Source organism: Sander lucioperca, chromosome 1 (genome assembly GCF_008315115.2).
Source record: "Sander lucioperca isolate FBNREF2018 chromosome 1, SLUC_FBN_1.2, whole genome shotgun sequence".
Taxonomy (NCBI): domain Eukaryota; kingdom Metazoa; phylum Chordata; class Actinopteri; order Perciformes; family Percidae; genus Sander; species Sander lucioperca.
In genome coordinates, this window is record NC_050173.1 from 21354653 (window position 1) to 21371413 (window position 16761).

Genomic DNA, 16761 nt, shown 5'->3' on the forward strand with positions numbered 1-16761 from the left:
TAAGTCAACAGGCAACATGGGCAGTCAACAGGCAGGAGGCTACTGGAACTTTCTGGAACTCAAACTGGCAGCATAGCTAAGCCTGGTATGACTGTAAGACAAATACCAGGTCAGGTGTCACCTCTGCAGAGATCAACATTGACATCTGTTGTAGCAATGAGCACAGCCAATTAAACAAGTCTGAAGAAAATTGCTCTCCTTTGTCCCACCAGTTGTAGATCCTTAATATGTGTGTAAATGAACAACAGTATAATCAATCAATCAATCAAACTTTATTCATAGAGCACTTTAAAACAACCAAAGTTGACCAAAGTGCTGTACAGAAGAACAAATAAAAGACAGAATACATAACTCACACAGGCATAAAATACAAATGAAACAAATTAAGAGACATAAAACATGAGAAAACAGCCATACAATAAAAACAATAAAAATCGAAATGTTAATGTCAGGTGTCAAAGGCCAAGGAGAAAAGGTGGGTTTTAAGAAGAGATTTAAAAACAAGCAGTGAAGAGGCCTGTCCAATGGGCAGAGGCAGATCGTTCCACAGTATAAGGGGAAATTCTTTACCGTCGTCTTCTATGAGGAGCATTTCTTCAGAAAGCGCCTCTGGGTCAAATGGCACAATTTACAGGCAAGCGCAGTAGTCTACTCTTAGTGTCACAGCTCAGATAACTCTGCGTCCATATGGATGCCTCAGATTTCAACAGTCATCACTTTTCCTGCAGAACAGAACTCCAGGCAGGATCAGGCCAAAGTCACATTCTGAACCTGACCGTGACTACAGTGTGTGCCCACTTCTCAACTGTCTCTGATCTATGGCAGACACCTCTTAGAAGAGACTTTATGAGCTGTAATGGTTGGTTGCTGATACAAACAACACACTTATTTATCTAGTTTTGATAATGTGGGTCTTTTGGACGACCCTGCAAGGTTAACACTATTTTACACAGGTGAACACTCTTACTTTTGTAATCAAAATAATGTCCAATATGGTGAATTGATTGATTTCTACTAACTGGACTTTGTAAAGTAGGCTATATGATAGTGGAGAGTGCATGCCTTCTTTCCCTAGCTCTCCCGCTCTCATTCTTTCTTGAATCCAGATTTATGGGCCTGCAGAATGTCTCTGTCATGTCCAATCAGCACCTGCTCTCGCTCATCACAGCTAGTGGACACAGTCAGGGAGAGTAACCCTGTAACACAGGCGCCCTCTATAGACGTAACAGGACAATCTCATCTCTTCATGGATGGTCTGTAAAGCAGTTTCAATTTTGACAAGTCATCTCAGCTCTTTAAAAACGCTTATCCTGATTTCCCCCATCTTATCTAACCGTATAGTGACACTAACTTTATAGGACAGCGGAGATATGCATTATCCAGAAATAGCCTCTTTTTCACTTACACATTTTGTGATTACATCAGACGTGATTTTATAAAAACGTGTTGTCTCCTTGGAAATCAAAAATGAAATTAAAATAAAAGAATATAGAATAAGGAATAAAGAATTTATAATTTTCAAATGTACATTACGATGAGCATGATATGCAGTAAAGGGGACCGTTTCTCTATTTAAATGAAATTCTACGGAAGAGATTTATCGCGGACGGACGGGTGTTCGTCTTAACTAGTTCCGGGTATCAACAACCTGGTGGCTAACTTTAGCTGAAACGCAATCTCCACTCCTCAATCTACTACAGAGTGGTAAGAAACGGTGTTATGTTTTGTGATTACAAGTTGTTGTTTGTTGGTGTGTCCCGGACTGTTTATCCGATATGAATGTTAAGCCCTAAACAACCGATATAAGACATTTCAACGTTATCGTTCGTTTAGCAAGGCATTAGCTTGCTAGCCAACGCTAGCTAACGCTGACGGCTGCAAACTCGATTTATAACATTTTGGATAGAGAAAGATATGACCACTAATCAAATATTAAACCGCATTAGAGCAGATCAATTACAGCTTTACTTATTTAGATTAGTTTTAGCGAGAGCCATGTCACATTGTTGTACATTACTATTCGCTATTTGTTTGATCAGGCTTAATGTGATTGTCATTTTACACAACAGCATTACAGCCAGTTTCCAGCCTAGGCGACTTAATACTGTATGTTTGATGAGTAATGTTTTGTTACTTGTATTTCTATGTTTCCTTTTAGGGTAAACAGAAATTCGGCAACAGGATGGGTGAGTGATGAGCTATTAAATATTATTCTACCTTCCCAGATATTTTAAGGTTGTCATGTTTGCCAATTCATCAAATGTCTGCTCACATCAGAGGAAGTGTGTGTGCCGACTAGCAGAGGTCTCAATAGCAACATATTTGGATGTTCTCCAAAGTCACTACTGTGGGTCAAATGGTACTTAAGCATTTGGCTTACACCTGTTTGAGATTGTCAGTATGTTTTGCTTCACAGACGGCGAAGAGAGAACCTACGGCGGCTGTGAAGGGCCAGACGCCATGTATGTGAAGTTGATCTCTTCAGATGGCCATGAATTTATTGTGAAAAGAGAACACGCCTTGACATCTGGGACTATCAAAGCTATGTTAAGTGGACCAGGTGAGGATTCAGGCAAATTAGTCAAAGTATAGAAAACAACTGTAAATTCTCCTAATGTTAAAATTAGAATACCTATGCATATGGACTAACTAAAAGTTATTTGCTTTAACTGAAATCATTTTAGACCTGGTAAACTAGTAAAAATCCACCATGGGAGCTGTCAGAAGTAAGGGGAGGGTTAGCTCATGATGTTTTAAATCCAGACTACTTGATTTCTGTCGTTCTGTTTAACCTGTTGAAATGGTTTTCTGGAATTGCATGTATAGAATGTACCAAACAAGACACCCATCAGTAACGAGTAGGTTAAATATGTCTGTAGATGTAAGTACTTCATTTTGTCACGGTCGATTATTATGCCTGAACTTAAAGATGTTTTATGGAATTTCTTACTCGAATGAACGTGAATGATTTACCATCATGATATAAATTATGATTGATATTTCTGGGGAGAAGTAGCTGGGTTCGCTCAAAGATTTTCTAAATGTTGGCAGTCATAGATGGTTTACTCTTCCAAGAGCCTAATGAGAGACTGGGCAATAAACTAAGAATTGGAGGGTTGGGAAGGGAGTGTCAAGAGCATTATGCTATACAAACATGTTTGCTTGGATATTTTCAGGCAGTTCTGTTTTAATACCCAGCAAGCTGTATGTCCTGTGGAGTTGCGTAACCTGAGATTATTTTTACTGGGCATTTAAAAGTAGCTAAAATATACCTGAATCACTACTAATTATACCATATGCCCATTCTATTAAGTGTAACCACACACTGGCCTGCATCCTATGAGGGTGTATAGGAAAGGTCTCCATCCATACAATGATTTTGTTACCTTTTGTGCCTTTTTTATGTTTGTGGGTAGCATCTTGCAGAATTATTCAGTTCGATAGCTAAAACCAGGATAGGTTATTCAAAATTTATACTTTTAACATTGCATTAGTTAAAAGTTGTATGTCTTGGTTCATTGTTTCTAACTCATGACACCTGCTGTAACCCTCCATCTGCAGGTCAATTTGCTGAGAATGAAACCAACGAAGTGAACTTCAGGGAGATTCCATCTCATGTCCTGTCCAAGGTCTGCATGTACTTCACCTACAAGGTCCGTTACACCAACAGCTCCACAGAAATACCTGAATTCCCCATCGCACCGGAGATCGCACTGGAACTGCTCATGGCTGCAAACTTTTTGGATTGCTAAAGTAGAAAAAATGTAGCAGCTCAAAACAGTTTTAGATTTTTTTGAATATTTAAATTGTTTTGCCATTTACTTATATGAAACATGAATGAGTATGTCACCATGTTAAACTTTTCTTTTTTTGCACCTGGCTTTCTGTCATAGTTTTTATTAGTATTAAAGGATTTCATTTTAATGTAATAAATGGATATGGCAGGCTGCATCACCTGCCCCAGAATGTGATAAATGTGCCCCCACCCCATAAATGTTCCCTCACCTTTCCAGATTAATAAAGAACTGTTTGGTGAGCACACTTTATTGCTAGTTGCTTCCTCACTATGCATGTTCCATATGAAGTACAGGTGACTTTAAATACCACTTTCACAAAGACCAGCATCATACTTTTATTGTGCATTTTTTTCTGGCCTGAGTAAAACCACAAAATGTATGAAAGACCTGGGGTTAGACATAACAGGGAGGAGATCTTTCTTGAGGAAGTTCTTTATACTCACCTTCTAGGGATGTTTGGATGGGATAGATACCTAGTAGAAGATTTTTGAGTTCTCTGTTAGGACAATAATGCTGCAGCAGGGAAACATGACCACCTCAAGGCTTATACTTTCAAGTCTAATTAATACATGTTGGTAGCCCCTAAATGTTCACCTTTTTTGTTTTCAACTACATCATCCAAATCATCGTCAACGATTTATCTTCCATCCTCCACATATCCTGTTCCATCTGAGAAAAAAGAAGAGAAATGTTCACATTAGACCTCACCATCAGACATATGGAGACTGATAGCTTGGAAATCCAGGCCCAAATCCAAAAGATTAAGGGTCTGGCATTGAGTAATGAAAATGGCCCAACCCGAGGGGCGGTACCAAGCATGCATTTGAAAATCTCACCAATCCCAACGATACACAGGGTGACGTATCCAGAGCCCCATACGCTTAGCTCCTAGCGGAGCTAACTGGTAGACTAAACTGTCGTCATCTGTTTAGCTTACCTCTGGCCCGCCTATATCAGATACACCGATATGATTGGTGCAGCTCGGCTACAAGGGTATAGTTAATGAGCATCATTACTCAATGCCAGAGTGACTCGCTGAGCAAATTTAAATTGTGCTCTCGCAAGAACTCTGGATTTCCAGGGTAACATGTTGGCAAAATGGTAGTCAATAATTTGGGTATATTGTGAACCCATAAACATTCAAGTAATTAGGGCTGATTATTGGGTATATGTTACATGTTTCGGAAGCTATGGACATGATATTTCATGTGTGCCCTCTTCTGATTTAGAGGGTGAAAAATAAATGGCTTTTTTTTAGAATTAGAATTATACGATCTTGTCATTTTGTCTAATTTGACTGATCCTAATATTAGGATCAGTCAAATTAGACAAAATGGCAAGATCGTATAATTCTAAATAAGTCCTTAAACAAATATCAGCAACTGTTAAATTGTGGTTACATGTTACTGGATGGTATACTGTAATGCTGAGTTTCTTTTACGCTGTTATCTGGCTTAAGTCGCTCCTTGTGTCAACCTTATCAATATTGGAGCTCATATCACATCTCAGTCAACCTTGGCAAATGAGAGGTTTATTTTTTTTTTCCTTGCAGAAACTTTAGGAGGCTTAGTCAAATTACAGTTCAGTTGAATAAAATGTTCTAAATTTTGCTGACAGATAAATGATTATACTTCCTGCGGTTGAGACAATCTGGCTTGTACAAAGGGGAATGAAAAGATATGACGTTTTAAACAAGTTAATACATATTTACATTTATTTCATAAAAAGGAGCTTTAGATGGCATACAAAAAACAAGATATTCATTTATCACACAAGTGTATTAGGAGATGTAATAAAAGGCTTAATCTATTTAAAATGTACTTTCAGATTAATATCTTACTGCATGATAATATGGTTAATGGGAGTGTTCTTTTAATATCTCACTTCAGTTAATTATTTTCCTGAAAGACAAACATGAAAACACTGTTTTGTATAACTGGATGTCAGGCAGGTCATTCTTTTTTTCCCCCAACTTTTATTGAAAAACATTTCAATATACATTCCAGACTAGTACTCGACACAATGATTCAGAGAAACAAAAATCTGACTTTAAATAAATGAAAAATAATAATTAAAAAAAACATTTTTCATAACAGTTTTATAACTTCTTTTAAGAGTTTAAGAATGTTGTCTTATTCTTTGAATTCACATGAAAACAGTGACATTTGGGGTAACTAATTTTGCATGTACTGTAGGTAAAATTAACCAGATATAATCACTACGTTTACAGTGAATTCAATGTTTTATTTTTCATATTCAAAATGTAAAATGACATTTTTTGCATGCCATTTTGATATTATTAGTTGTACACAATATATAATCTGTTATTCCAAAAAGTCCAAAAAAGAGACTGGATGTATGCTATGGTAAAAAATACAAATGGCATTCGTTTTAAATAGGCCTATCCATAGATATAAAACAAGGACATACCTCATTGAGCAGAGGTCATTGACCTACATGACCTCAGTGGATTTGAACACCATATTTATTTTTTTATTTGATACAGTTCTGTTATAAAGCCGCTAAATAGTCAATCAACGACATGAAATTAGATGACCGAGGTAAAAATAAAATAAAGTGAACATCGGAGGACTGTTTTCCTCTGTCAAAACAACTTGTGTCACGTGACCGCCTGACGTTCTGTCCTCCACTCTGCGCTGATGCAGGGCCAGGGGGGGTTTCCATCATGGCGTCGATGCAGGTAAGAATACAATTGACAGCGTTAGCAAATTTACAGTTTACCTGACCTTCAGCCTCGTTTTTCCTGGTAGTTTATTCACCACTTCACTTACGTACATGTATGTGTTTGAATTACTGATGACATTAAAGTAAAAGCGAACGAGATTGATCCTAAACTGTTCCGGTTTAGCTCTTGGTGTTATTGCTATAGCAATACAACTAACGTTAACGTTAGCTAGCATCATCAACAGCACCATGTCAAGCATAGAAACCAGCTTCATGGATATATATTGATGACTGGTGATGTATTTTAATCGCAGCAACACACAGATGATAATTCAAGGAATAGGATGTTATGAGTTTAAGTTCATTCTAATATTTTTAAACGAGTGCTAGCTGCTATTTGGCTGGCGTTGACGTTAGCTAACGAGACAGTGCGCAGATTGACCAATTGTAGTTTCCTCTCGAGCGGAACAGGTGCATCGCTTTTCTTAAGATAGCTGTGTCGAGATCTAAGAAAAACATAAAGCCAACTTCATAAATTATTCTACTGATTAACTGGATTTGTTGCTTATGTGTAACACCTATCGTTTACAAAGTGTTAGCTTATGTTCAAGGTAAACGAGTCACATCAGTCAGGGTGGACTTTTGCTTTAGGTACATTTACACTTAATAATAATACATTTTGTTTTAGGGCGCCTTTCAGCACACCCAAGGTTGCCTTACAATGCATTAAAAACAGTAATCATACAGGTAAAAACAATGAAACATAAAAAAAAAACAGCACAGACAATCAAAAAACAAAAGACATAGCTAGCAGGTGAGCAGACGTGTGTAGGAGGGGAAATCAACAACTTAAAAACTGTGGGGCTAAAGGGAATCGGGCAAAGTGGTTGGGTTTAGAGCATAGACTGTTAATATTTACAGTCAATGGTAGGCCAGTTTGAACAGGTGAGTTTCGAGGTGGGATTTGAACTTAGCAATGTAACGCTAGCTATGTAGATACATTATAAATCCAAACATTATTGATATTTTACGGTAGTTTGGTAATTGATCTCTTAATAAAATGAAGGAACAAGTAGGCAATGTTTTCTTTACACGGCTTTTTTTTTTATTGACTTAATCTTTGCCATTTTTTAAAGTTACGGTTTGTATATAGTTGTCATAATATATTTCAACATTTCTGAGTGTTGTAGAAACCCAAACACATTCTCTCCAACAGAAAAGGCTACAAAAGGAATTATTAGCCCTGCAAAATGATCCACCCCCAGGAATGACGCTTAACGAAAAAAGTGTACAGAACACCATTACGCAGTAAGTATTTTTGTTTTTTATTTCGCGTGATTTACTTGATTCAACTTGGCAGCATTTTCTAACACAGTAAACATTAGGGCGCTAGTCGTGGTCACTGAATACAGTTTGCTTTTATGAATTAACACAAATCCAATGTGGCTTTCTAAAATGGCATGTTTTATCACTATGAGAGGGCAGTGGGATGGAAATGTCTGTTGCAGTGGTAGGAGGTATTGAAGAATCGGGGTCATTCCAGTGACTGGCAGCTCTGGACCCTTAGTAGAGTGTCTCTACGCACAGTGTCACTATTCATCCTCATAAAATATTTAACAGATGGCATGCAAGAGTTGGGCTAGGATAGCAAGGAACAGACGCTGTTAAGCTGACCTTTCTGTCTGAGTGTGTTGGTGTTGATTATGTTAACTGAGTGAGTCAAATTGTGTCTGATAAGCAGTAAGGATGAACTGAGTTGTAGTCTTGTAAAATGATTCGAGACAAATCTCTGGCTGTCATTCAGATGTCTTTCAGCTGCAGGCTCGCACGGCAACATTGACTTTCAAAGTTGCTACCTGGTCAAAGTCAAAGGTATATTTGCCGTCTTAAAGAGGCAATACATGTTCCAGGGCTTTTGGTTAGTCAATTTGTAAAAAAAAAAAAAAAAAAAATCAAAGCTCCATTACAATGGAACCTCCCTCATTAGATAACAATGTCTTGGTCAGACTGAATGAATTTTCTGTGTTTTGCATGACTAACAAGCGAACCAGTTCAGTCAGCTACCTCGTGCACTGTTTTCCAGGTTTGAGATATGTAAGGGAGTGCCCTTTTGTCTCTGACATTGAAAGATCTGTTGAGCCTGGGTTTATTTTTTTGTCATGCTGACTGACAGTAGTGGGGAATTACCTGTTTTTATCAAGCGTGTCCTAGTGGAGTAAGATACAAATAGTCTGTTCCTGCTTGACATTCAAGTTAACCTTATCCTTTTTTTAAAAAAAACAAACATGGAAAGAATGATCTGCATGTGACCGTGATAAGGTGACCATGTGTTTTTAATTTGTAAGCTTTTGCTTATAGTACACTTTGTCTTTCTGTGCTGCTCATTAGATTACAATGTCTTTCAGATGACGTCAGTTATGGTAACGCGTCAGCCATTGCAAACATGAAACTTGCTGCTTTAAAGCACTGCAGAGTCTCTCAGATGTGCCGCGAGATGAGTTACACATATATACTGTATGTTTTATAATGATGCATCTTACTAGAGTGGCTCTACAATCTCATTGTACGTAAATGCAGTGACAATAAAGGCATTCAGAGTCTCTAAGATGTGTACTCTGCCCCGCACACACACACACACACACACACACACACACACACACACTTTAACTAAATGGCTTGGTGTTATTTTTGTTGCCTGGATCATATGATCACCAGGCTATTGGGAATTTGAGCAAGTTAAGCATCATATCCTTGGAGTCCTTGGCTGTGATCAGCGTAGGTTGCATCAGGTGTAACTCAGCATCATGTGCAGTGATACTGCCTCCCTCTGAGCTTTACTTCCTGAGGAAAAATAGAGCTCCTTTCAGATGCTGACCGTTGGACATTCTAAGGGTGACATTTTAAACAGGGCTGACCTCGTATGTAGGCCTGAATGATCATGTGCTCGAGGCTAGATGTGAAAGAGACACAGGGCTGTAAACCTGAACAACAGCCACAAGTCTCTTTGGTGACCTATCTGCAATGCTTGCTTAGAAGAAATTAGGCCAGAGATTGTGATGCTGCCATCAGTGTTCCTTTTTCTTTTCCTCTGAGCAGACAATCCCCATAAATGTTCTGCACTGGACTTAAATATTTGGCTTTTTCTTTAGCCTCTGGGTTATGGCCATCGAGGTATATTGAGGAGGTAGACTGTCCTTCATCCCAAAGACCCAGGATCAAGTCTCTGTGTTTGCAGTCATCTCCCATTCTGAGCAAGACATTGAATCCCTCCCAGCTTAGTCAGCACAGTCATGTAGCCAGGCTCCACAGGCAAAAATGGATTTAGTCCATTAGATCAATAGAGTATCACATTATTACAAAACCGCTGTCATAACCCAGCTGAATATTATGTCACTGGAATGAGTCAGATTAAAAGCTTTTGATTACACACTACTGCAGCATTGGCAAATCACATTTTCTATGATCCTTTTCTATTGATAATGAGATGTGATCCATGCGAGTTGTTCTATACATGTTTCCAACTAATTTACTCCACACTGATGATATATAACATTCAGAATGTTCTTAATCATTATTAAGCATGAACAAGAGCCTACATCCATGCTAGCAGCTCTTTGGGGCTTAAGGCATTTACTGTGTTCACCATCTTAGTTGAGCATGCTAACATTAGCTAATTAGCAGGTAACACAAAGGTACAGCGGAGGCGGATGGGAATATCATTAGTTTTGCAGGTATTTGGTCATCAATAAAAAATTACATTTAAATTTTTGGCAACTCATTCAATAGTCGTTGAGACGATTCCCTCAAAACTACATGCTGATGTCATGGTGGCACTAGAGGATTGTTAGGATACATCATCTGGGTATCATGGATGTTTCACATTTCATGGCAATCCATGCAATAGCTGTTGAGATGTTTCTGTCTGGACCAAACTTTGCCATCGCTAGAGCCAAGCCACTAATGTGGCTAAAAAAACAACAGCTCTGTATTAGATGATGGATACCCGACCTGAGCCCGACGGGACCTGACGGGACCGGGTTCGGACAGATATTTAGAAATTCGGGTCGGGCTCAGTTACATCAGCGCGATAGGCATTGAACATTTTAAATTTAAAACAGCTTATTATGTAGGTAGCCAATGGGCCTGTTTCACTTGATGCAAAGATTGGTTTTTGTGATTAAAATAAATTTCAAATATTACCCTAACATCCATCTTCCTGTGTGCGGAAATTTGTTTATGTAGCTGTGACAACCAAACACGTGCATATTAGGCTACATGTACATGTGTCATTAGTATGAGAAAAAAATGAGATTTTAACTGTGTCGGGCTCGGACATAAATACCTTAATGCCTGTCGGGCTCGGGTCGGGTTCAGTTACTGCTCTGTCGGAAGCGGGCCGGGCTCAGACAGAAAAATGCGGCCCGATCCGCACTCCACTCTGTATTGCATAAAATAATTTCTTCCCAAAGTAAAGGTTAGTTGTTAAAGGAAGTGTTTACCTGTTATGATCTTAACAGGAGGAATTTCTTAACTCAGATGTTACCTGCTCCATTATTTTGAAGATATTTTGTAACAGCCTTAAAGTTTTCACAGGGTGTAGAAAATAAAACAAAAAACATCATCAACTGAACCCTCTCTCTCAGTTGGTCTTCTCAGCTGAGTACACTCAAACAATTAAAACCTCTTACTATCTAAATTTTTTGCAGAATCCAGTGGCTCAGAAAACTAACAAAGCTCTGCATTAAGGACTCAAAACAGGGCTGTGAACAGTAGCCTAAACTGTTTACATTTTCAGACACTACCTGAGTTTTGGCTGAGTGTTGGGTGATTAGTATACTTTTTTTACTCTTTGTGTCTGAGTGACATTTTTAACATGTTTAAATATCGTTCTTCTCTTTTAGGTGGATTGTAGACATGGAGGGAGCAACCGGTACACTGTATGAAGGGGAGAAATTTCAGCTGCTTTTCAAATTTAGTAGTCGATATCCTTTTGATTCACCTCAGGTAAGCACAAGCTGCTCTGCAGCCATCCGTGTGTGTTTGTATGTGGGTTAATGTAAAGGCTCGTTGTCTTGCTCTCAGCTTGAAAAGCGCTGTGTAAGTTCAGTCCATTTAGCATCTTGTCTCAAGGACCTAAACGTTTTCTGTCTGCTTCAAACAAGCTGCTTCTCTGTCGACACCAATGAACCAACAGACCTAGAGGCTGGTTCCATTTAGTTTCAACTATACTGCTGGTATTCCTAACCAAATAATGAAGTTCTTAACTATTAACTATGGTTACCTAAACAGTTGTAAACAATCCTCTGTTTCCACTGGCTGGGTGCCTGCAATAATCACATGAAACACATCGGCTCTGCAGTTGTTGGTGGAATGAATCTAAGCTTGGAAACACGAGCCAGGACTCGCTGACAGAGACACCAGTACAGAGCTCCCACTGAAGGGATTAGTTTATCTCAACAATCTTGTGTCACTCATTAAGGGCCTGGCCATCTAAAAATAGAGAATGAGTAGGTAGAGAAAATTAGATAAACTTAGCTACTTAGCTAGTATGCTCTCAAATAGGAAGGACAAGCTCATAGAGGCCCTCTGTTGGAGTCCTCTTGGGGCCCCTGAGGGAACTTCAGTGTTGACAGCTACAGTGCATTACTGGTTGTGTGAGGAGCTTCAGTCGGAATTCAGAACAAAAACAAAACAATCGTTGTGCCGTTGGCCTACTGGAACTGCATTAACAGCTCGTAGCTTCTGTTGACACAGGAAAAACTGATTTTGCTACCAAAACCTGACACATTTGTTTTGTTTGCCACGCTGTGCACACAGCATTAGCAGCTCCTAATTTTTCAATAGTTAAATGTGCATTTTTTTTAAACATTGTCTTTTAGAGCTGTATGTTTTTGGTTTTGTCACCATATATCATCCTGAGTCACAATTTATTTGGTTTTGAGTATATCCCTGGCTATTTGCTGTATGATTTTATTACATGGTAAACGTGGCAATCAAGCCAAATGCATGTTTTGGTCACGGCCATTTTGCTTATGTGTATGAGTTTAAATTGATTTTGTTCTGCGTAGACTTGGAAATTACAGTTTTGAAACAAAGAAGCCCAAAGACAATGGGCAGCTTCTTGCTTTGTTAAAGTTAAAATATTTATTAAAACTTGTGTTGCGCACAAAGCAGCACACAGCAGGATACAAACATGAGTAGTGCAAGAGTAGCTGTAATACGACATTGACATAGGAAAGAATGTATGTAGATTACCTACAGCACCTGTCTGCTCATGCTCAGACCTCCTGCGCTTCGTGTGTAGCCAATATTTCAGTAAATGTTTAAACTTTCTGTAAGCAGGGAGCTTGCAGTTGTCTTGATGTTTTGAGTATAGGGCCAGTTTTTTACTTTCTGCTCCTATCTGTAACACTCATCCTGTCACCCTGCTCCAGCCCCATGATGCACTCTCCTGTGAGGCCCTCTCTGGTGCCAGACTGCCTCAACCCATTGTTAGCCTTCATTACCCTCTTTACCCACTCTGACCCCCCCCTTCGCTCTACTCTAGCACCTCAAACTTAAGTTCCTCTCTTCTCATCACACTTCCTGTATCTTCCTGTTTAGCCATGACTCTTGCACCCTTTTACTGGCTAATATTCCCTAGAACATTTGTCTTTTTTTTTTTTTTTTTTTTTTTTTTAGTAAAACATGTCTGTTATGGTGTTTTTCCATTACATGGTACCTGCTCGACTCGCCTCGACTCTACTCGCCTTTTTTGGTTAGTATCGCCTCCGTCGAGGTTCCAAGCGAGCCGAGGCGATACCAAAAGGTGACGTGAAAACCTGCAGGCTACTGATTGGTCAGAGAGAATCGTCACTAATCACTGCTATCATCATTGCTAGCGACAGACGGGGGTGTCCTGAACAAACCCGCCATTTTTAAATAGTTTAGCCAGAGGTGTTGTTTTTTGCTGCCTCAGCATCTTTTGAAACAAAATGTGTGTTCTGGCTGCGGCAACAGCCACATGCCGAGAGTCAAAAACAACACACCTTCGACGTTCTGTGTGCGTGTCGCGTTAGGTCACGGCAGTTTCCTGCGGCGTCGCTATGACGACCAGCCACGCATGAGGCGGTACTAAAATCTGCAATGGAAAAAGGAGGACAGGGCCCGTGGCCGAGCCGAGTAGAGCTGGTACTAGCAGTGGGTAAGCTCCATTAGTCTACCATTCTCTCTTCCCATCCCGGCCCCTCTGTCCTAATCCCAGAGCCTCATGTCTCTGTAGAGGGCTAAGCCTGAGCTTATACAGCAAGTCTCATTATTTTCTGTCATTAATGTAAGAAATCTCAACTTTTTGTGCGCTCTCCCAAGTTGTATCTTTGACCACCAAAGTCATCCATCTTTTTGGCATCAAAAACCCACCAACTTTTATAGGCTAATTATTATGACATACTCGATGAATAATCCTAATAACCGCAGATTTGTTTTTCTTTGTTTCCCTGTTGCAGGTAATGTTCACAGGAGAGAATATACCTGTCCACCCACATGTGTATAGTAACGGTCACATTTGTCTATCTATTCTAACGGAAGATTGGTCGCCAGCCCTCTCAGTGCAATCAGTTTGTCTTAGCATTATCAGCATGTTGTCCAGCTGCAAAGAAAAGGTAGGGGAACCTGTAGTGACGCTCGGAGGGGACAAATGTAATGATTCATGTAAATGATATGCTTGTTAAATGTTAAATCTAAATGCCCGTTTCTTTTTCTGCAGAGACGACCGCCTGATAATTCCTTTTATGTAAGAACGTGTAACAAAAATCCAAAGAAGACAAAATGGTGGTATCACGGTGAGTATTTTCAACCTCAAACGGAGGACACGTGTAAAAGCAATTGCTTGTAAAAGTGCCGCCATTTAAATCCATTTTGTTTGCCTTCACAGATGATACATGCTAATGTACAAACTTTGTAATACACGCAGAAGAAAGAAGTCCTACTGACATACGTTAAGCACTTTTTAATCATTCAGTCTTTGAACTCTGACCTTCGACTGGAACAATGGACACCATACTCTGGAGGCTCTTACTGCATTTCCCCCCCTGCGGGCAGTTGGATGCATGTTTTAGGCGCCTGTATAATAAAGAACGAAAATAACGGAACGTTTTAGATGCACCCAAGATGGATAATTTTTGGCAAAAAGGTAGTAATGCAGCGAGCAAGCAAGGTGGATTTGTAGTGAGATAATTATAATTCCTGTTTTAAGATTATTGTTGTTACTTTTTTGTTTGTCTATGGGTGCATTTTAAGGTCCTTGTGTTGTGCAATAATAACTGATGGATGCATGCTTGGGCCTACAAAGAGAAATCCAAAACTAAACGTTTTCTGGAAGGGATCTGACCATCATAACCCCAAGAAAATGCTTCATCCGTTTGTTTGTTTTTTAAAATTATATGCACTGTGAAAGTATCTAATTCATAAAGGCACTATTAGTATGTTATTTCCAACTTGCAGTTGTACTGTCAGCAGTCCTCCGCTTATTTACCAGGTTAAAGGGTTTTAGTTTGTAACCACTGTATGGATAAACAATTTTCTTCTTTATCTTCCAACTTGAGACCTGGTTGCAGCTCTTCCTGCTGCTGGACAATATGTCAGTACAGGTGGGAATTAAAGAGAGATGACGATAGATCTCTCAGTCAGTACATGACCTCAGAGTGTCTCCCCTCGTAAAGTTGGGCTGAACTCGTGTAGTGTTCACTAGTCCAGCCTTGAAGATGCACAGCAGCCTCGCTTCCATTTAAAGAATGTCTGTAAGAAAACATTGTTGCATGATTCATATTTATTTGTATGATACCGTTTTTATTTTTTATTTTCATGCTTTAATCTTCTAAATGTTTGGTTTTCAAATGAGTTCTTTTTTTGTACTGTTTTTTCAACCAGCTGATACTTTGAGGGGGTTGTTTTGATGGGTCAGTATATTTTGGATTTATTTTTTATTTGTTATTTAAATTAAATCTTTGTTTTTGATCTCCAGAATGGTAATGAATGACGAAAAAGAGAGTCTTATAAGAAGCTGTAAAGCCGAGGCTTTTGTGATTCCCCCTGGTCAGAGTTTTGGCTCAGGTACTTTTTTCAATAAAGAGATCCCTTCTAAAAAGATACTTATCAGATATTTTGAATTTACCTATATTTTCACCAAAAGAGACTGTTATGTTATAAACTTATAACATGTCTGAAACTATTGTATATAAGTCTTTAAATTGTTTGATGATGTGAAAGAAATTAGCAGAGGATGCATTTACTTTATAGCAGAATGATAATAGGAGTGCTTTATTTCATTGGAAGTTAGTCTGCATCGTTTGCTAATTAGGATGTGTACAGTCAACAACAAACTACTGTTGGTACAAAAAACAAGTTGAGTAGTTTTACAGTGGGGGTGCATGCAGTTTAAACCCTACTTTGTGACAACTTTTAAGTCTTTCCATAACTTAGGTAATGGTTTATGGGATGGATATTACATACCTCACCTCTAGAGGTCTGTGTGGCTCTTTGTCATTTCAGACTGTAATCGGTCCATTCCTAAAGAAATGTTTATCGCCATCCAGTCAGAGATACTTGAATTTTCCATCTTGGGTTGTTTGTATTGCATTTGCTTTTTCCAGGTTCTAGCAGAGTTTCTTGAATGAACTTGAGTGAATGTGATGATACTCTATACTGTAGAGGAGATTACCACAGCACACCGCTATTAAAAACCTATATTGATAACTTAAAGACATCTATTTAACAAATTATTATTATTTTTTTTATTAACTTCATTTGTAATGGTCTTGTCTGCTCTCACTTTGCTGTGAAAAAAGACGATAGGCCTGACAAAGATTGTGTAAATGCAGTCACAACAGCATTTGTGTGGGAGACAGGAAGCCTTCACCCAGTGGGCAGTAGATCAGAAGAGATTTGAATAAGTTGCGAGTGAAAATGTTACAAGGTTTTGAATGTGACATGTTTATTTTTTTCTTCTTTTCCTAGGTTTTTTTTCCTTTTTAATGTGGTTTGAACTCTTAGCTTGCAGGTTGTTTGTGAGTGATCAACACTAATGAGGGTGTGTTATTTATATTTGAAATTTTGTTCTGGGATGTGCAAGCTCCATGTAATAGGTGCCTGTTCATTTTCATAATCAATAATAAAAGCAAAGATTCACTTTTATTCAACCTTGGTTTGCACAATGTTTGAATATATAATGATTCAGGTTTTTTTTTTCTGCAGCCTATAAAACATTGTCTCACAGTTGACAAGTCTAGTCACACGAAAATGA

At 38.8% G+C, this 16761-nt stretch overlaps 2 protein-coding genes across 3 annotated transcripts; both read left to right on the top strand.

Moving 5' to 3' along the window:
- The first annotated feature begins 1443 nt into the window (after positions 1-1443).
- Positions 1444-4041, top strand: eloca (elongin C paralog a). The gene is made up of 4 exons (XM_031282200.2): positions 1444-1704; positions 2159-2186; positions 2417-2560; positions 3562-4041. The coding sequence occupies exons 2-4, from the start codon at positions 2183-2185 to the stop codon at positions 3750-3752; spliced, it is 339 nt and encodes a 112-aa protein (XP_031138060.1). The 5' UTR covers positions 1444-1704; positions 2159-2182; the 3' UTR covers positions 3753-4041.
- A 2347-nt stretch (positions 4042-6388) lies between these two features.
- Positions 6389-16657, top strand: flj11011l (probable ubiquitin-conjugating enzyme E2 W-B). Of its 2 annotated transcripts, none has more exons than XM_031282067.2 (6): positions 6389-6498; positions 7699-7790; positions 11384-11486; positions 13967-14122; positions 14227-14302; positions 14395-16657. In XM_031282067.2, exons 1-6 carry the CDS (start codon positions 6484-6486, stop codon positions 14406-14408), a joined length of 456 nt encoding a protein of 151 aa, XP_031137927.1. In that variant the 5' UTR covers positions 6389-6483; the 3' UTR covers positions 14409-16657. The 2 variants fall into 2 exon arrangements, with proteins under 2 accessions (XP_031137927.1, XP_031137926.1); XM_031282066.2 differs by lacking the exon at positions 6389-6498 and adding an exon at positions 7392-7427.
- The last annotated feature ends 104 nt before the right edge of the window (positions 16658-16761 follow it).

What these genes read in the sequence shown, in the direction of transcription:
- eloca (XM_031282200.2), top strand. An exon ending in AGCTATGTTAAGTGGACCAG is followed by an intron (nt 2,561 to 3,561) that starts GTGAGGATTCAG and finishes CTCCATCTGCAG; the next exon opens with GTCAATTTGCTGAGAATGAA.
- flj11011l (XM_031282066.2), top strand. Translation starts at nt 7,407, where the DNA reads ATGGTAGGCCAGTTTGAACAG. An exon ending in GTACAGAACACCATTACGCA is followed by an intron (nt 7,791 to 11,383) that starts GTAAGTATTTTT and finishes CTTCTCTTTTAG; the next exon opens with GTGGATTGTAGACATGGAGG. An exon ending in ATCCTTTTGATTCACCTCAG is followed by an intron (nt 11,487 to 13,966) that starts GTAAGCACAAGC and finishes TCCCTGTTGCAG; the next exon opens with GTAATGTTCACAGGAGAGAA.